The 19,425-nt window shown below is 36.5% G+C and overlaps 5 protein-coding genes across 16 annotated transcripts; 4 read left to right on the top strand and 1 right to left on the bottom strand.

Moving 5' to 3' along the window:
- The first annotated feature begins 711 nt into the window (after positions 1–711).
- Positions 712–4,960, top strand: BIM1 (basic helix-loop-helix (bHLH) DNA-binding superfamily protein). 8 transcript variants are annotated; one of them, NM_001342985.1, is made up of 12 exons: positions 712–867; positions 1,048–1,427; positions 1,571–1,660; positions 2,077–2,478; positions 2,580–2,682; positions 2,767–2,903; positions 2,989–3,103; positions 3,201–3,270; positions 3,368–3,463; positions 3,578–3,912; positions 4,014–4,125; positions 4,218–4,960. In NM_001342985.1, exons 2-12 carry the CDS (start codon positions 1,391–1,393, stop codon positions 4,305–4,307), a joined length of 1,587 nt encoding a protein of 528 aa, NP_001330723.1. In that variant the 5' UTR covers positions 712–867; positions 1,048–1,390; the 3' UTR covers positions 4,308–4,960. The 8 variants fall into 8 exon arrangements, with proteins under 8 accessions (NP_001330723.1, NP_001190259.1, NP_001190257.1 ...); NM_001203330.2 differs by having other exon boundaries at positions 1,559–1,660; NM_001203328.2 differs by having other exon boundaries at positions 3,575–3,912; positions 4,218–4,944.
- A 3,066-nt stretch (positions 4,961–8,026) lies between these two features.
- On the top strand, positions 8,027–10,519 carry MPB2C (movement protein binding protein 2C). Of its 2 annotated transcripts, NM_120894.5 has the most exons (5): positions 8,027–8,484; positions 8,746–8,829; positions 9,287–9,607; positions 9,749–9,967; positions 10,064–10,519. In NM_120894.5, exons 1-5 carry the CDS (start codon positions 8,284–8,286, stop codon positions 10,217–10,219), a joined length of 981 nt encoding a protein of 326 aa, NP_196429.1. In that variant the 5' UTR covers positions 8,027–8,283; the 3' UTR covers positions 10,220–10,519. The 2 variants fall into 2 exon arrangements, with proteins under 2 accessions (NP_196429.1, NP_001332071.1); NM_001342982.1 differs by having other exon boundaries at positions 9,749–10,519.
- Positions 10,520–10,769: 250 nt separating this feature from the next.
- On the top strand, positions 10,770–16,246 carry AT5G08110 (UBQ, helicase-c and DEAD-like helicase domain-containing protein; the record flags this gene model as incomplete). Of its 3 annotated transcripts, none has more annotated exons than NM_120893.3 (20): positions 10,829–11,027; positions 11,130–11,534; positions 11,628–11,708; positions 11,807–12,484; positions 12,588–12,719; positions 12,835–12,917; positions 13,055–13,149; positions 13,242–13,309; positions 13,399–13,500; positions 13,581–13,666; positions 13,754–13,861; positions 13,963–14,038; positions 14,127–14,263; positions 14,357–14,516; positions 14,617–14,796; positions 14,885–15,157; positions 15,234–15,389; positions 15,484–15,720; positions 15,807–15,968; positions 16,082–16,240. In NM_120893.3, the coding sequence occupies 20 exons, from the start codon at positions 10,848–10,850 to the stop codon at positions 16,106–16,108; spliced, it is 3,426 nt and encodes a 1,141-aa protein (NP_196428.2). In that variant the 3' UTR covers positions 16,109–16,240. The 3 variants fall into 3 exon arrangements, with proteins under 3 accessions (NP_001330595.1, NP_196428.2, NP_001330594.1); NM_001342980.1 differs by having other exon boundaries at positions 10,848–11,027; positions 11,798–12,484; positions 16,082–16,246; NM_001342981.1 differs by having other exon boundaries at positions 10,770–11,027; positions 11,130–11,708; positions 11,798–12,484; positions 16,082–16,243.
- Positions 16,247–16,260: 14 nt separating this feature from the next.
- On the top strand, positions 16,261–17,986 carry ASPGA1 (N-terminal nucleophile aminohydrolases (Ntn hydrolases) superfamily protein). Of its 2 annotated transcripts, NM_120892.4 has the most exons (4): positions 16,261–16,540; positions 16,749–16,982; positions 17,074–17,160; positions 17,259–17,986. In NM_120892.4, exons 1-4 carry the CDS (start codon positions 16,376–16,378, stop codon positions 17,718–17,720), a joined length of 948 nt encoding a protein of 315 aa, NP_196427.1. In that variant the 5' UTR covers positions 16,261–16,375; the 3' UTR covers positions 17,721–17,986. The 2 variants fall into 2 exon arrangements, with proteins under 2 accessions (NP_196427.1, NP_974749.1); NM_203020.2 differs by having other exon boundaries at positions 16,261–16,982.
- A 76-nt stretch (positions 17,987–18,062) lies between these two features.
- AT5G08090 (uncharacterized protein) lies at positions 18,063–19,251 on the bottom strand (the record flags this gene model as incomplete). The annotated part of the gene is made up of 2 exons (NM_120891.1): positions 18,063–18,780; positions 19,001–19,251. 2 exons carry the CDS (start codon positions 19,249–19,251, stop codon positions 18,063–18,065), a joined length of 969 nt encoding a protein of 322 aa, NP_196426.1.
- Between the last annotated feature and the right edge of the window lie 174 nt (positions 19,252–19,425).

Here is a 19,425-nt window from a genome sequence, read left to right as displayed (position 1 = left end):
TCATTTTATTTTTGGTTTTAAGAGATGACTTTTTTCGAATATATAATTCAAATTATATACAGTACTAGACATATGTTAGTTTAGTAAATGCTAACAAGACTTTTAAAATAAGTACTGTAATTTGTAAGTCGTCTATTTGGTTTACTTATAAGTTAGTGATTTTGTAACAAGTGGCATTCAACTAAATATAAAAATGCGCTTAGCTCACATGATCAGGTTCTTAACTATGGGTTTTAGACAATTTGTTAAAGGCGGAAGAGCTGTCTTTGTTCCACCTAATGTCACATACATTACATATATCTCCACTCACACAAATACATAGACGCATACACGTACGAACAAAATCATACTTGTCCCCCTATATTCCATCATCTATAGCAGAATTTCTACTACTAAATTTACTATTAAATTGGTAATTGTTTGCAGCCAAGCCTAGCTATCAATTAGTAGTACGTATCTTTGTCAAACTTACCAATTACCTTCCAATTTACCAATTAAACAAGTCGTCTAGTTATGCGCATTCAGTACACACGAACATAGACCACGTAATACAGTGGTCTGATTACATTATTTACATGGAGGTTTTTATAAGCATGATTTTCTAAACGGAGACACAAAATCTTCTTTATTTTATTTTTCCTTTTCGCACTGTTCATTTAGGTTTGGTGGTATTAGGCTATAGAAGAATGTACGATGACTTGAATATCAGATACATGAGATTCTTAATTAATCATACATATCTTACCATTTTAATTAGTTAACTGATTTCCTTTTGATTGCATTTACTTCGACGCATGATAGTAGTCGGCGTAATTTCAACAGTACCTTGACACGCCAAAAGCTTCACGTAATTTGCTGTCGAAGAAGGTACGCTTCTTAGCTCAAATCTAATCCATTCGTGTTCTTTAGAGATTTGACTTGGATTCTAGTTTTTGTATCTCCATGTTCATTGGTTGACTTGAATTATGCGAAATTGAGTTGGTTTGAGCTATGAATTCCGCTGAATTATGGTTATTCTCTTGAATTTCTACCCAATTCTGATGACAGATCTATCGATTCCACGAATTTGGTGACTTCTGCCGATTCTCCCGTTTGAATTCTGTGGAATTCGCTGAGAAAAGTTGCGGCGGAGGCTGATTTAGGTTAAATCGAGCAGAATTTGACCAAATTCGAGGATTTTTATCGGTAAAAAGATACAGAGAAAGCATAATTCAGCAACTTCAGAGCTCAATTCCGCTTCTTCAACCATCGAAAACCACAATATCTCTTGAATCAGCTGCTACAAGTCGCAGATCTGAGCTGCTAGCCAATTTTTGCGATAATTCCCGCGCACAGATTAGTAATAGAATAATTTAAAAAGAATTCAAAAACCGTCGAAGCTCTGTCGTTCATGGAGCTTCCTCAACCTCGTCCCTTCAAAACCCAAGGTAAACACCATTATCAGATATTATTGTTACCAATTCCTTTATTTTATTTTAAAACAGAGTGTTTAGTTTCTACAAGATTCATAATTTTAAATTTATGTATTTTTTTGAATTTTGATATATATATTAAGAAGAATTTCGCACAGGGAGAAAACCAACACATGATTTTTTATCGCTCTGCAGTCATTCAACCGTCCACCCAGATCCAAAGCCAACACCACCACCTTCTTCTCAAGGTATTTTTTTTTACCATTTTACCCTTTTTTCTTCTTTAAGATTCTCTTAAAAGGGGTCACGTTTTTTTCGCGCGTGCATCTGATCTGACTTTAAGACGAATCATGGATCAAAATGTTGCTATTTTGTTGGGTCCTAATGGGCCCATCTGTGTTTAAAGCCCATGGAATTTTGGGACCGTTTTTTTCTTTCTTTTTCGTCTACACATGTCGTTAAACCTTGCCTTCGATTAAATAAATATCTTTCAACCCTCATGATGTTGATCCCTAGAATTGCATCACATAAATAACAAAATGTTGTTAATTACTATAAGCGTTTAAATGCATACAACTTGATGTATAAGAAAATGTGTATTATCTAGGGATTTACTTCTCTAACATATAGTTTATGTTTTTAATTTTGATGGTACGTGAAGCAGGTAGTCACTTGAAAACCCATGATTTTCTTCAACCGTTAGAATGTGTTGGTGCTAAAGAAGACGTAAGTAGGATTAACTCTACCACTACAGCGTCCGAGAAGCCACCGCCCCCTGCTCCACCTCCACCGTTGCAGCACGTGCTTCCCGGTGGTATAGGGACTTATACGATTAGCCCCATTCCTTACTTCCATCATCATCATCAGAGAATTCCTAAGCCGGAGTTGTCACCACCAATGATGTTCAATGCTAATGAGAGAAACGTTTTGGATGAGAATTCTAACTCTAATTGCAGCTCGTACGCCGCTGCATCAAGCGGGTTCACTCTGTGGGATGAATCTGCTTCTGGGAAGAAGGGACAGACAAGGAAGGAGAATAGTGTTGGGGAGAGAGTAAACATGAGAGGTAACAAGAAAACTTGAATCGTGATGTTTATTTAGACTAGTTTTAAAGTAGTATTTAGAAATCAATGGAATGATGAAATATAAGTTTTTTTGAATGTGTAGCTGATGTTGCAGCAACTGTGGGACAATGGCCAGTGGCGGAGAGACGGTCCCAGTCTTTGACAAACAACCATATGAGCGGTTTCAGTTCTCTCTCTTCCTCTCAGTTAGTCTCATATCTTCTCTTTTTTATATAACTCGGTCTATGGACTTTAAAGAGTGATCAACTAAAGTTTTACTTTGGTTGCAGAGGGTCTGTGCTTAAGAGCCAGAGCTTCATGGACATGATAAGGTCAGCAAAAGGAAGTTCACAGGAAGATGATTTAGATGATGAAGAAGATTTTATCATGAAGAAAGAAAGCTCCTCGACTAGCCAGAGCCATAGAGGTTTGTATTGTCCGAGATTCCACCTATATGATATCTAAAGTCTAAACAGTAACAGCTTAGGATCTGATTGATTGCTTCTTTACAGTGGATTTGAGGGTAAAAGCAGATGTGAGAGGCTCTCCTAACGATCAAAAGCTGAACACACCTAGGTCTAAACATTCTGCTACAGAGCAACGGAGAAGGAGCAAGATCAATGATAGGTAAGTCCTGAATATGTAGCAAAAGCCACCAGAATTGGTTATATAGCTTAGCAGAGTGGAGATACTAATCAAACATTGTTAATGGATCCCTCTGCAGATTTCAGATGTTGAGACAACTAATACCTAACAGCGACCAAAAGCGGGATAAGGCCTCCTTCTTACTAGAGGTATAACTATACTCTTTTGGCCGAAAATTTTGTGACAGTAAGATTCAATCACATCTGCTCCTAATCTCCAATTTTTTTTTTTGACAACTTCATACAGGTTATCGAGTATATTCAATTCTTACAAGAGAAAGCAGACAAGTATGTGACCTCTTACCAAGGATGGAATCACGAACCTGCGAAGCTATTGAATTGGGTAAATATAATCTCACATTTTCCGACCATACTTCATTTTTATTCCCCGGGTTGGAAACTGAAAACAAACAAACCATGTAATGTTAACCCGTGTGATCCATTTACATTATAGCAGAGTAACAACAACCAACAGCTAGTACCTGAAGGAGTTGCTTTTGCTCCAAAATTGGAAGAAGAGAAAAACAACATTCCGGTTTCGGTCCTTGCAACTGCACAAGGTGTTGTTATTGATCATCCAACAACCGCGACGACCTCTCCATTTCCATTGTCGATTCAAAGCAACAGTTTTTTCTCTCCTGTGATTGCGGGTAATCCCGTACCCCAGTTCCACGCAAGAGTCGCATCATCAGAGGCTGTAGAGCCAAGTCCGAGTTCCCGGAGTCAAAAAGAAGAAGAAGATGAGGAAGTTCTTGAGGGTAACATCAGAATTTCAAGTGTTTACTCACAAGGGTAAAACTAAAAAACTCTCTTTTGAATTTTGATCTTGCAACAGTTAAGTAAAAGTAAAAAATTATTAACCTTTTATACATTTACTTTTGTGTGTGGAGCAGATTAGTGAAAACACTGAGAGAAGCATTGGAGAATTCAGGAGTGGACTTAACGAAAGCAAGCATCTCCGTTGAAATCGAGCTCGCTAAACAATCCTCGTCTTCTTCCTTCAAGGTATCTTTTTCTTTACTTACGTTTGATTCAATTCAAACACATTTTCATGAGTTGGATCTTGATAGTTTATAGTTTTGTTCACATCTCGATAGGATCATGAAGTTCGTGAACCGGTTTCTCGAACCAGAAACGACAATGTCAAGCAAACTCGGAAACCAAAACGGCTCAAGACGGGACAGTAGAAGTTATAAAAACAAAACCCAAACACACAATCCGGTAAAAGTTAAACACCAAAATTGATTCCTCTGTTTTTTTCTTTAAATCATTTTATCTCAAAAAGGGATTATAATTTATTATTATAGTTATATCTTTGATTTTTTTCTTTTGTACATCCGAAATCCTGTTATATATATCTCGTGGGTCCATAATCGTATGAGACCTAAGAAGACTAGGGCGACCCGGTTATGCTAACCGCATTTTAGAACATACTCTTTTGAGGAATATATCGTTAAGGAAGGCTTTCAAAGTTTTCTGGAAGCGTCCAGTGTTAAGTGAAAACATTTTTCACTCTCTTATATACTTGATCATCTCACACTTTTTATATTTGTTTCTTCCTCTTACTTTGTTCTATGGTTTTCAATGTAATACTAGATATCTTTTATGTATTTGACTAAACCAAAGCGCATGAACGATTTTGAAAAAGAAAAAGAGAAACACACTTAATTATAATGCCAATCAAAAGCCTGTATGACCCAACTCTCTAGGACAAAGTCTGGAGCACGGCAAAAAGATTAAATCAAGTGTACTTTAGCAACAAGAGCTATCTTGTACTATTATTTATGCAATGTTGTTAGCAAAATAATCAAATGTTATGTGGGGTATTATAAGATATGCCATTGAAAAATATATCAACTAGCATTTAATTACTTTTATTTAAAATGATGAAAATCATATCTTCTATATATTCAACTTCAATACTTGATTTTCCAAACTATTGAAGTAAACGAGATCCCATATATAATGGGATAAAACAACAAACATCAATTACGTTCTTTTAACCATAATTTATATCCATAAACAACAAACCGCCTGTATTTCCTCGGACACGAAGAGGATTTGACACGGGAAGCTTCGTCTTCTCCCTCCTCGTCGTCGCCTCCAAAACTCAGGAGTTTCTTCTTCAGAGACGCGGTGGTAGCATCTTTTACCGTGGAGTTTCGTCGCCGTCGTTGTCTTTATCAATTATGATCTTTCTCGAACTAGAGCTTTTACAGTTAGGGTTTGAAACTTTGACTGGAATTAGAGCAAACTTTGGTCGTGATTGTAGTATTTTTTTAGTTTGGAATGTTGTTTATTATACTAGATATTAATCTGCAGTATACCGCGGACCTATATTTTTATTAAATAAAAAATAATTGAATAATTTTTAGGATGATTTAATAAATTTATGTTATTGTTTGATTTAAATGTATAATTCACCGCGAGACGAAATTTTATAACTCAAATTTTAAAGTTTTAAATTATATTTGTTTATTTTGTTAAATGTTTAATATTGTATAATTGTATATTGATTGTTGTTTCTCAGATTTCACCCGTAGTACACCATCCCATATTAATATCGAATCAAACCCGTCAATTCTAGGATTTCACCCGTGGTAGTATTTAATTGTATAATTATATTTTAATTGTCATCGTAGGATTTCACTCCTAATTCTATCGCAAATTATTATCAACCCAAACCAGTCAATTCTAAAATATCACCCGTAGTACACCATCCCATATTAATATCGAATCAAACCCGTCAATTCTAGGATTTCACCCGTGGTAGTATTTAATTGTATAATTATATTTTAATTGTCATTATCAGATTTCACTCCTAATTCTATCGTAAATTATTATCAACCCAAACCAATCAATTCTAAAATATCACCCGTAGTACACCATCCCATATTAATATCGATTCAAACTCGTCAATTATAGGATTTCACTCGTGGTAGTATTTAATTGTATAATTATATTTTGATTGTCATTCTAGGATTTAACTCCTAGTTCTATTGTAAATTCTTATCAACCCAAACAGTCAATTATAAAATTTCACCCGTAGTATAAAGTTTAAATATTTATAATGTTTAAATTTCTTATAAAAGAATCAAAATGTGTTTTAAAAAAATTAAAGTTTTAAGTTTTTTTTTTTTAATATTGTTAATTTTGTTTAGTGTTTAAGATTATATAATTATATTATGATTGTTATTATATGTTTTTTTCCATAGCATACTATCCCATGTTATTATCCACTCAAACCCGTCACACCATATAACCTCGTCCCGTGAAATTAAACACAAATTTGTCATTTTATTATAAATTTCAAATATTTATAAAATTAGAAACTTCAAAAAAGATTAATATTGACCCAAACTTCATCATTGAATTTTGAGTGTTATATCTAAGATTTCTCTCGCAGTATATCGTCCCGTATTAATATTTTTTATATTGTTTAAATTTCTTGTAATATTTAATTTATAATTTTTTAAACTTTTTAAAGTTTCAATTTTTTAAAATAAATAACCCTAGTAAACAAACCATTTTAATTTTGGACACCTCATAAATCAAGTTTCATGCTCATTCGTAATCGAAATCATTTTGGTCCTTTTTATAGTATGGCTCTTGACCATTGTCCAATTTTTTTAAGCGATATGGGACATTCTAAAATCGTAATTATTATCCACCCAAACCCGTCCTACCATATAACCCAGTCCCGTGAAATTAAACATAATTTTGTCATTTTCTTATAAATTTCAATATTATAAAATTTGAAACTTAAAAAAAATACAATATCGACCCAAAATTCATCATTGAATTTTGATTGTTATATTTAAGATTTTTCCTGTAATATATCGTCTCGTATTAATATATTTTTTATATATTTATAATGTTTAAATTTCTTGTAAAATTCAATTTATAATTTTTAAAACTTTATAAGTTTTAAAATTATAAATATTTAAAGCATTTTTTAAAGATATACTTTATAAAAAGTTTTTAAAATTATAATATTTAACTTTTGATAAAGTTATAATATTTATAATTTCTTGAAACATTTTAAAGTTTCAATTCTTTAAAATAAAAAATGCGAGTAAAATCGGATAACTATTTTAATTTTGGACGCCTGATAAATCAAGGTTCCTGCTCATTCGTAATCAGAATTATTTTGGTCCTTTTATAATATGGGTCTGAACCATTGTCCAATTTTTCTAAGCGATGTGGGACATTGTACACATATTATTTCTTCATAGGTTGAATAATATATGTCCGTTTTAAAAAATTTGAATTACATCATATTCAGAAAAAAATATAATATTTTATTAACTATATATATTTTATATAAATTCAAAATAAATAAAGTATAAGATCAAATAAAATTGAAAGAAGAATTATATATTTATGTTTAAATTAGGTAGAAATATTTTAGGAAATTAGTTAAGGTAAATAAGAAATATGGTTAGTTTAGAGATATTATTTATATTAAATTTGGTAATTAAATCATTAATTTTCGTTTTTAATTATTAGTTTTTAGATAACTTTTCCAAAAATTAATGTTATCCAGATCAGAACAGAATTAAACATGTTATCCAGGATCCGAACAGAGTTAAACCGGGTAAAATTCACCCATTTGAATTAATTGTTGAATTATGGCTCAAATCTTCAACATTATCTTCAAAAATCCCCTCCAAAAATGTATATATAGATATATAGATTCATGAAGTTCGTGAACCGGTTTTCTCGAATCGGGAACCAAAACGGCTCAAGACCGGACAAGATTGAAAGACACGACCCAATAACGTTTTCGATCAGAATAACCCGTATTGGAAAAGCATATAATTGAAAAATTGTAAAATGGAAAATCTCAATTTCCAAATTTTAAACAAAGCATAATGTTAAATTTAAGGGATCATAGAAGAAGGAAAGAAATTCAAAAAGCAAGGGCAAGTCAAGAGAATAGTGAAAAACATGAGGGTAAAATGGTAATTATAAGTTGGATAGTTTCAGATGAACGTTGGAGATTGAGATCCAAAGCTCAGACTCGGAACGAAGAATGAAACGAATTTTTTTAAAGAAAATAAAAATCAAGTCTTTCTCTTCGTCTATCTCTCTCTCTGCTCAGACTCTCTGGTGTTGAAGACTAATCACTGAAGCAGATCTATTATACGGAGGACGAAGAAGATGTATGAGCAGCAGCAACATTTCATGGATTTGCAAAGCGATTCTGGGTTTGGGGACGATAGCTCCTGGCTCGCCGGCGATGACGATCTTCGTCTCTCTCCTCACCAATCTGCCGCCGGTACGAACTCCGGCAATGAGAATCTAGATCGTCGTCTCTTAAAAGATCTCGTCGAGATGGTTCCCCTTATCGAGCATTACATGGTAAATCCTTTCTAACTCTCTTGGCCGTTTTTGTCGAGTTATCAGAGCTCAATAATGTTTGGGTTTCGAGGGGATTGCAGATTCTGGGATAGATTCGACGGAATTGGTTTCTTAATTTTGAGAAATTTGCAGCAATTTTGAAACTTTTTTGACAGATTGATTTGGACATTAAAATTTGAAATTTCTGAAAGATAAAGACTGTAGATTTCATATTTAGCTCGAAATTTATTGACTCTCTTCTCTCACTGAAACGATATATAGGAACATAAAGAAAGGAGTTCGTTTAAGCGGCGTGGTTCCATGATCTACACTAAGATGCCTTCAAAAGAATCCTTGTCCCGAAGGGTAAGATGTCAATCTTCTTGTCTTCTTCATCTCTTTATGGCAATTTTAACATTATTCATACACTGTAGCTTGGTTGCATAGGTATCAATAAGTTTCGACTTGGTTAACACTGGTAGTTTGCTAACTTGCTTAGATAATGGCTTGAGTTTGTGATCTTTTCCTTTTGGGGTATGAGCTGATATCAGCTTGGCGTTATGGCTTAATCAAAAATTGTATATTTAGAAGGGATTATAGATGTTTTTCAATTATTATATGCAGTAAATGTTGTTGTTGTAATGATGGAATCTGTTTCTGGAGTACTGGTGTCTTCATAACTTGGTTTAAAAACTTCAGTGGGTGGTTCGGGGGATTTGATTTCCCTCGCCAAATGTTTGCATCATTTCTCAAATGAATCTGTTTCTCTAATGCTCGGCTGTATAACTTTATTCACTTGTATTTGCATGTATTTGATCCAAAGGGAAGAAATGCTTCTCAAACAGTCCCAGGAAGAAAGAAGAGAGACCAAGAGGGAAATGACGATGTTATGAACAATTCTAGGGAAGATGATGAAAACGCAAAGGCTTTGGCTGGTGCAGAAAAGGAAGAAATGAGTAGACTAAGAGAGCAAGTGAATGACTTGCAGACAAAATTATCGGAGAAAGAAGAGGTTTTAAAGTCAATGGAGATGTCAAAGAATCAGGTAAACGAGATACAAGAAAAGCTTGAAGCAACAAATCGATTGGTTGCTGAGAAGGATATGTTGATCAAGTCTATGCAGTTACAATTATCGGACACAAAGGTAAACCTTTTTCCTCTTATGTGTCTCCAGATTTCTCCTTTGTGTTTACTTTGAATCTGGTTTTAAACAAAATGGAGAATATTCAGTTTGCTTCTACACGTACCTCACATTTTAATTGCTTCCTTTCACTGTCTTCACTAGATCAAACTTGCTGACAAGCAAGCAGCCCTTGAGAAGACTCAATGGGAAGCAAAGACAACAGGAACAAGAGCAATCAAGCTTCAAGAACAGCTAGATGCTGTTGAAGGAGACATCTCTACATTCACACGGGTGTTCGAAACTTTGGCAAAAACTGATTCCAAGAAACCCGATAGGGATTATGATGCAGTCCCATATGAATTTGATCATCTTCCATATTTAGTAAGCCAAAGAAACCACAATCCTCATCTCTCCTTTTTCCTTTTTTTTTTTTTTGGTTAATATCTAAAAACTTGTTGCAAAATGCGTTAAAAACAGGACGATGTAGATGAAACTGACCTGAGGAAAATGGAAGAAGCAAGATTAGCTTATGTAGCAGCAGTGAATACCGCAAAGGAACGAGAAGATGAAGAATCTCTGGTCATGGCTGCTCAAGCTCGAGCTTACCTGCAATCACTAGCCTTTACATATTAATCATCTTCAGGTACTTACTTCTTTATAGGATATTTCTCTCCTTGGGTTGTTTTAGGAGTATGTAGATTTGTACCATGAAGAAATTGGAGAAGAAAAGCTTATGTGAGAAACATAAAGTTATGGTTTTCCCCTAAACCAATGAACGCAACTCTGAGTTTTTGTTTCTTCATTTGAGCATGTATGTATCTATATGATCTTCTACATTATTGGGAACATAAAATCAGATTGTATAATGCATCTGTTCAATAGTTTACTTTAGATATACTCTTAACAAGGAAATCTATCAACTTTGGAATCTAAAGCAGCCATACTTGTTCAACTTGAAATCGTGGAATGATGAATTTGGGCTTAATTAGTTAACAAAATATAGTTTGGGCTCACATTGAATTCCTTTTAATAAGGTAAGGTCTTTTTAGTGATAATCTTAATCTAATAATAGTTCACACGGGTGGGAAAAAATACAAAATAATAATAATATTTCACACGTGCCGAATTCGGCTGTGTCAAAAATTCCGCGCCATTAGCCCATCGATACGAAGTCGAGTTCAAAGCCCAACAAAGTTTTAAAACTATATATACATTAAAAAGTTCTTTCTTTGTTAATGGAAGGAAAAAGTAAAATCCGGTAATGGAGAACGAGAGACGCAGCGGCGGAGGAGACAGTGTTCCGATCTCTGTCCGAAGCATTAACGGCGAATCGACGACCGTTCAGGTTTCCTCTGACGGGACAATTCGTGACCTAAAGAAAGCCCTAAAATCCTGTTTCCCTCCCGCTTCCTCTTCTTCCAATTTCCATCTGTATATCAAGGTAATGCTTATTATTCTACTACACTCGTTCGCGATTGCTTTCAAGTTTCGTTTTCTAAATCAGCTCTTCAAGGATAAAATTAGAATTTCTCTCTTTTTGTAGGGTGAGAAATTGAAATTGGACACTAGAGTGGCTGCGATTACTATTAATGACGGTGATATCTTGGGTTTATTTCCGTTTAAGAAGAAGGAACTTCGACAGACTCCAAAACCTGATTTATCAAAACCTTCCTCCTTGAGTTCAAGAACCTCAACTATGAAAGATGAAAACGCTAAAAGAGCTGAGGATCATTGTGTTGGTGAGAAACGAAAACGGGATGAAGAAGCGTGTCCATATGGATTCTTTAATGATGATTTGGAGTCTGAGTGTAAAGATGCATTCAAGGGTCAGAACACAGAGAAGCTTGCTGAGGTTTTAAAGTCCAGGAATTGCTTGACATCTCCAGGTTCTACAAAATGCTTGATGTCATGGGATTCAAGTAGCTCTTTGTGTTCTTGTCCTGATTGGGTGAAATTGTCTATGGAGACATTCGCGTTTTTGAATATTTTTTCATATGTTCTTCAATCACATGGAGAAAAGTTATATTTAACCCGCTTGAAGGAATCTCTTTCCCGGTTAGCTATGTCTGGAGTTCGTGTTCGTATACAAGACGTTAAGAATCTCTCTGTTATATGCCCCAAGGTGATTTTTTTTCCCCTATATCTTTTAAGTATACCTACTTATTCTGTGACAAGAAGTTTTTATATGTAACCGCCAATGGTTGTTTGTAGGTAGTAAAGGTTATCACTGATGACTATGAGGCTGTGAACTATGAGAACGCTATAGTTATAGCTGACTATCTGGAGATGGATGAAAAATCAGGTCGTAAAAAAATTCCTCTTGCAAAGCTCTTTAGTGCCATGAAAAAACGGGAGGCTTCCTTTAAGTCTGATTTCTGGGAGTCCATCAGATCGCTACTGAACAAAAATACAGGTGAGAGTGGAATAGCTATTTCCTTGGAGGGCTTGCTTAAATTTGCCAGTGAAGGAAGAGCTGATGGTGGAAACGAAGCTAGACAGGCTGGGAAAGGCACTTGTCCTACCTCTGGTTCTCGTAAATTCCAGACTTTGTGTCATGCCACAAATTCACTGCTACCATCGGAGATGGTTGAACATCTCAGGAATGGTATTGGATCTAAAGGACAGGTAGTTCACGTTGAAGTTATCAAGGCCAGAAAATCTGCCTACGTCGAAATGTCAGATAAGCTCTCGGAAACCACCAAGTCTGCCTTGAAACGAATTGGTCTCAACACATTATACAGCCATCAGGCTGAAGCAATTTCAGCAGCCTTGGCTGGAAAGAATGTTGCGGTTGCAACTATGACTTCCAGTGGAAAATCTCTTTGCTATAACGTGCCAGTCTTTGAGGAATTGTGCAAAGATACAAATTCTTGTGCCTTGTACTTATTTCCGACCAAGGTTACTCAGCTTGTCTCTTTTTCTTTTGAGTTTTTTTACTCAGAGATCTCAAAACTTTTTAAAATTGCTATAACTAAAAGAGATTTGCTGTTTGTTTGAATAGGCCTTAGCTCAGGATCAATTAAGAGCATTGTCTGATTTGATAAAAGGATTCGAAGCAAGCATAAACATGGGTGTATACGATGGTGATACTCCTTACAAGGATAGAACAAGGCTGAGGAGTAATGCTAGACTGGTAATTTCTTACTGTCCTTTTCACCCCAATAGAATAGTAATTCATTCCCTCAGTCTCATCTGAATTCCCGAATACGTATTTCTCTTACTAACATTATTGGAATTTATGCATGTAGCTGATCACAAATCCTGATATGTTACATATATCAATTTTGCGTCGCCATAAAGAACAATTCAGCCGGATTTTATCTAACCTTAGGTAACACATCTTTCTCCTCTCATTTTAAGATTGACTAATATCACTAGAATCATTGCAAGACATGAATTGGTTTTTAAAGAGGAACAAGGCCACCTTATAATTCATGAATTAAGTGGAGTCTAAGTTAAAAATTGCAGGTACATTGTGATTGATGAAGCCCATATTTACAAAGGACCATTTGGCTGCCACATGGCCCTTATATTGAGAAGACTTCGCCGCCTGTGCTCTCATGGTGCAGTACTGATCCCATGGTCAAACCAGTAGTATTCATTATGAATTTCGTCCATTTATACTTTGAATAACCGAACATATCTTACTTTTCAGTATATGGTGTCAATCCTTCTTTCATATTTTGCACTGCAACTTCTGCTAATCCTCGAGAACATTGCATGGTAGGCTTACGTTACCGATTATCTTGATAAAATATTATCTTATCCAATTCTATCATACTGGATCAAAACATGATTTGCTGTTGGTGTAGGAGCTTGCAAACCTATCTGAGCTCGAGCTGGTAACAATAGATGGAAGTCCTTCCTCTGAAAAGCTTTTTGTCTTGTGGAATCCATCAGCTCCTCCAACAAGTGTATGGTTCAGTTTCCTAGATTTATTTTTGAACCAATTTGGAATCTTTATTTACTCCTTGTTTCAACTGTTGTATTACAGAAATCTGAAAAAAGTTCAAAAGTCGTGAGTAGTAGTGAAGCTGCTGCAGATAAACCATCTGGAGCTGCTGTCGATACACTATCAGGGTAATTTAGTTATTTGCCTTACAAGAAATCAAAATTTATTTTCATCAATCTTTAGCTAACATTAAATATCATTTCATTTCTTTACAGCCCAGCTTCTGAAGTTTCACACCTTTTCGCAGAGATGGTTCAGCATGGATTACGTTGTATTGCTTTTTGTCCATCTCGCAAACTCTGTGAACTTGTTCTGTGTTTGACGTAAGTTCTCTTGTTAATCGTTGATAGAAACAAAAAAATCACGCAAGAGTGTATGATTAAATAATGTTTATGGAGTTTAAGATCCATAAAATATGCCGCAGACGTGAAATTCTAGCTGAGACTGCCCCTCATCTGGTTGAAGCCATAACCTCATATCGTGGAGGCTACATTGCTGAGGTACATTTTCTGTATTTATGTGTCTGAACTTTGGTGTTGTTTGTAGATGAATTGTATTTACTAGATTGGTATTTTTAATATTTTGCAGGACCGGAGGAAAATAGAGAGTGATTTATTTGGTGGAAAGCTTTGTGGCATTGCTGCAACAAACGCACTTGAGTTGGGGATTGATGTTGGTCACATCGATGTAACTCTTCATTTAGGTTTTCCCGGGAGTATTGCCAGGTAAATGAGTGTGATTTACTCTTTTCTTTTCCCTCTTAGAACTGAAATTCTATAAGCTGCCGCTGACAATGACTGATCAATTTTGAGTTTCAGTCTTTGGCAGCAAGCCGGTCGGTCTGGAAGGCGACAAAAGCCCTCTCTTGCTGTATATGTTGCCTTTCTCGGCCCGCTTGACCAATACTACATGAGCTTTCCGGACAAACTCTTTGGTAGCCCAATTGAGTGTTGCCATATTGATTCTCAAAATAAGCATGTTAGTAGTATATACTGTTTGGGTTCTTGTGCCAACTGTTAATACTTAATACTCTAGCTGAGATTATACCAACTTGCTTTGATACTTTTTCTTCTTGTAGGTCCTTATGCAACATTTGGCTTGTGCTGCTCTTGAGCATCCGTTGAGCTTACAATATGATCAACAGCACTTTGGTTCTGGCTTAAGCGACCCTCTTGCTGAGCTCAGGAACAAAGGATTCTTGAGTTTTGATCCATCCCGTGATTCTTCTTCTAGAATATGGAACTATATTGGTCGAGAGGTATATATCCGAGCAGTTACTTTGAAAAATACAACCCGAAACCGAGTTTCCTTGCTCTAAATACCTTTGCTGGTCAACATTTTCTCAGAAAAATCCTGCGAGGATAGTCTCTATACGGGCCATAGAGACAGTAAGATACAGAGTCATGGAAAAAAAAAGTAAAGATGTTCTCGATGAAATCGAGGAAAGCAAAGCGTTTTTCCACGTATATGAAGGAGCTATTTATATGAACCAAGGAAGGAACTACCTGGTCACGAGTCTGGATATAAAAGAAAAGGTAGCTCTGTGTGAACTAGTAAACGTGGATTACTACACCAGGACTCGGGATTACACTGATATCAAAGTAACTGGTGGTGACACTGTAAGTATAACTGTGGCTCTCTTGTTTGATAGTTGTGCATCTTTGTGTAAAATTCATTACCAAGTTCATGTTTCAGGCTTACCCGGTCAAGGCTCCAAAGAAGCCAACACCACAAACTCATGCATGTAGAGTGACAACAAAGTGGTTTGGATTTCTTCGTATCCGAAGAAGAAACAATGAAGTAATTGATGATGTTGAGCTTTCACTCCCAAGTTACACTTACCAATCACAGGTTATTCTTAAACATGCAGCAGCCTCACACAACACACATACAGTCTTTTCTGTTTCCGCTGTAATTTTAAGTCTGGTTTTATTGTGGATAATAGGCTGTTTGGATTCAAGTGCCGATGTCGGTAAAACTAGCAGTGGAGACGGCAAACTTGCCATTCCGTGCTGGTTTACACGCAGCTTGTCACGCCCTTGTCAACGTTGTTCCAACAAGAGTGACATGCAACTATTCAGACATAGCTCCAGAATGTCCAAATCCGCAAGAGCAACGGTATTTCCCAGCAAGAATCTTAGTATATGATCGTCATCCTGGAGGAACTGGCATATCCGCCAAGGTAAGTGGAAGTAAAACTGTGAAAGTAAATTCTCAAGTTTCAATTGTTGAATATGATGACTAATTCTTGAACATTTTGTTCTGCAGATCTGTCCGCTCTTCTTTGAGCTTCTAAAAGATGCTCGTGATCTCTTAAGGTCTTGCGAAAAATGCCCACCTGAAACTGGTTGCCCCAAGTGCGCTCAGACTTTTGGTTGCCGAGGGTACAATGAACTCCTACATAAGAAAGCAGCCATCATGATCATGCAGGTAACCAAAAAAAATACTAAATGATTTCTTACTTTTTTTCTATATTACTACAAAAACTTTTAAAAAGAGATTGGCTATAAAGCCTGATCATTGTTATCTAATATTGCGTTTAGGGCGTTTTGGACGCGAAGGAAGATTGAATCATCAGACATCTCAAGATTACAATTTTTTTCATTTTTTGTAAATCTAATTCATTCAAAAGGTTAAAATAGATTTGATTGACTGACTAGTTAACAACACATTTTTGTTACTAATAAAAATCTTGTAATTGACACACACAAAAAAAAAAAAAAAACTTGTAATTCAATAATAATATAAAGTTTGAATCTGAAAAGATCTGTAACTAAAAGGCTTTAAAATAGTCTGGGAAAAGTGAGCCAACGTGTCTTTAAGTTATACGGCGGAAGATGGTGGGGTGGGCGATTGCGCTACACGGCGGTGCCGGAGACATTCCGATCGATCTCCCCGACGAGCGACGTATCCCTCGTGAGAGCGCCCTCCGTCACTGCCTCGATCTTGGCATCTCCGCCCTCAAATCCGGCAAGCCTCCCTTGGACGTCGCCGAACTTGTCGTACGCCTCTCTTTCTCGATAATTGTTTTTTTTTCTTTGGCATATGGCAGCTGGTCGGATCCATGCGTTTTGATAATTTTGTCTAGAGTTTGGAATAATCGATGACGAAACAGAGAATTCGGAACCAATTTTAGATTTATTTTTAAAACTCACTCTCTCTAGTGATCAGTTAACTAGTCCCAAATTTGATACGATCACCATTTGTAAGGTTCGTGAACTTGAGAACCACCCGGACTTCAATGCGGGTAAAGGATCTGTCTTAACTGCACAAGGCACTGTTGAAATGGAAGCTTCCATTATGGACGGTAAAACCAAAAGATGTGGAGCTGTCTCCGGCTTGACCACTGTTGTTAATCCCATTTCTTTAGCTCGCCTCGTCATGGAGAAAACTCCTCATATATATCTTGCATTCGATGCTGCTGAAGCTTTTGCAAGAGCACATGTCAGTGTATTCTACTCTCTTCTTTTGGTGACTTGTATTGATTATTAAACTCTGCTCATTGTAGATCTTTCCATGGATTCCGGTTTTATAGGGTGTTGAGACGGTAGATTCTAGCCATTTCATAACTCCTGAAAACATTGCAAGGCTAAAGCAGGCCAAAGAATTCAATCGAGTCCAGGTACTATGTTTTTTCTCGAGGTTTGTGTTCATCAAATGATGATATAATCCTCCCCTTGCCTTGTGCTTCTTAACGATCTTTAAATTCCTTGATTACAGTTGGATTACACAGTCCCTAGTCCGAAAGTACCGGACAATTGCGGTGACAGCCAAATAGGAACGGTCGGATGTGTAGCTGTGGACAGTGCTGGAAATCTAGCTTCGGCTACATCAACGGGCGGTTATGTCAACAAAATGGTTGGCAGAATTGGGGATACGCCAGTCATTGGCGCAGGAACTTACGCTAACCACCTTTGTGCCATCTCAGCCACAGGTAAAGGAGAGGATATCATCCGTGGAACCGTGGCTAGAGACGTGGCTGCACTCATGGAATATAAAGGCTTGTCTTTGACTGAGGCAGCGGCTTATGTTGTTGACCAATCTGTTCCCAGAGGAAGCTGTGGACTCGTTGCTGTCTCTGCCAATGGTGAAGTCACAATGCCGTTTAACACTACCGGAATGTTCAGGGCTTGTGCTAGCGAAGATGGTTACTCTGAGATCGCAATCTGGCCAAACAATTGAAATCACTAGACGAAGGAATGGCTTTGTCTATTATTAAGCAACTCTGTTTAATCTTCTTCTTTAGTTTCAGTTTGTAAGTTGTAACCTTATATGACTCAGTCTTGCAGTATTTTAGTTCTTCGGATTTGGTTTGATGATTTCGGTCTAGGATTGTTCGGTTTGGAATGATGGGTTTTCGGATCAAAAATTGTTAGAAAAAAACAAGCAAAGTAACAATCACTGTTTGTTTAATGGTTCTATTTGGGCTTTCATTTTCACCGGCCCGTAGACTATAATATGGCCTTTATCCAACATAATAGCAAAAAAAAAAGGACTTAAATGTTTTGACCCAACAAAAACTATTTATACGATTTCACCACCGCTGGAATGAGGGATATCTTCGAATTGGAGAAGCGTCTGAACTTCGTCGGCCAAGTCTTGGGCAGTTGGATTGGTCAACCAACTCTTGCACCAACTCTTGCAAAGGTAGAGCAAGAGTAACACAAGGGTAGAGACGAAGATACCTATAGCAAACTCTTGAGAAATCAATCCGACGAAGAAACAAAGACTGAGTATTCCTGCACAACGGCTGATATGAGCAGAGATTGATTTGACGGTGATGTTCCCTTCCAACACTTCAATGAATCGGAAGAAAACATAGGAAGCAAACGAGAATCCAAAATAAATCGGGGAAAGTTTAGTTTGCTCAAGTCCCATAGCTAATCCAATCTGGACAAACACAATGGCTCCTCCAAGAGCCATCAAGATAACAAGATTTAACTTCTCTGAGCTGCTTGAAATTGGGGCTAACGACGGATCTAGGGTTTCCTTTTCCTTGAAGTGTTTCACGATATACCAGAAACAAACAAGACTGGTAAAAGAACCAAATCCAATTGCGAATTCCACGGACACAATTGCTACGAGGAATGCTAGAGCCAACAATCCAAGCATATGACTAATCCAATCGACCGACACGTTGTCTTCGACTTCAGCGACGATCAGGAAGAGGATGTACGCGACAGAGGAAGTAATATAGATAGAGTAGAGATAAACGTATCTAGTAGCTATATGAGAAAAAGTTCTCAAGATAATCAAAATAAAAACCCTAACATAAAAGCTGATATTGTTCAGGTGGGGATGAGTTTATGATACAGAATGAATCAACCAAAGTAAAGAGCAAAACGGAACCGAGCCATAAAGAAGAAGGTATTGCAATCCATAGAACGATGTGGTGAGAAACGGTATGGAACAAAAGCATGGCAATGGCAACATTACCACTTAGATGGCTAACGCGTCCTAACAGGGCTGTTAAAGGATGCGACATCGAAGCATAGCTTATCACGCCAGTAACGTATTGAATCATCACCATTCCCATAACACTATCTCCCCAAACGTGTGGGAAATTTGGATATAAAGGCCAGAACAAGTACATCTCGACGCCGACAATGAGCCAGTGCATCGTTAACACGTAGATTTCACTCTTGGTCCACCCCAACGCGAGCCTCAAGATTTCAAGTGTTTGGTTGTCTTCTTCGAAGCCTTTACCGCTCATGGTTAACTTTTGTCTCTAGTTTTCTTTCATTCTTTTATCCCTAGCTCAGTATATATATATAAATTATGTATTCATTTTCGGCGGCTGAGGTTTTAGGTTTTTAACCTAATTGTTTCAATAATAAAAAAGGCGAAATAAAAGTTAATTAGGTTGAGGATAAACACTTGTTTTGTA

This window comes from Arabidopsis thaliana, chromosome 5 (genome assembly GCF_000001735.4).
Source record: "Arabidopsis thaliana chromosome 5, partial sequence".
In the NCBI taxonomy this organism is placed as follows: domain Eukaryota; kingdom Viridiplantae; phylum Streptophyta; class Magnoliopsida; order Brassicales; family Brassicaceae; genus Arabidopsis; species Arabidopsis thaliana.
The sequence above is the reverse complement of the archived record's forward strand: the minus strand, read 5'-3'. Positions and strand labels throughout refer to the sequence as shown.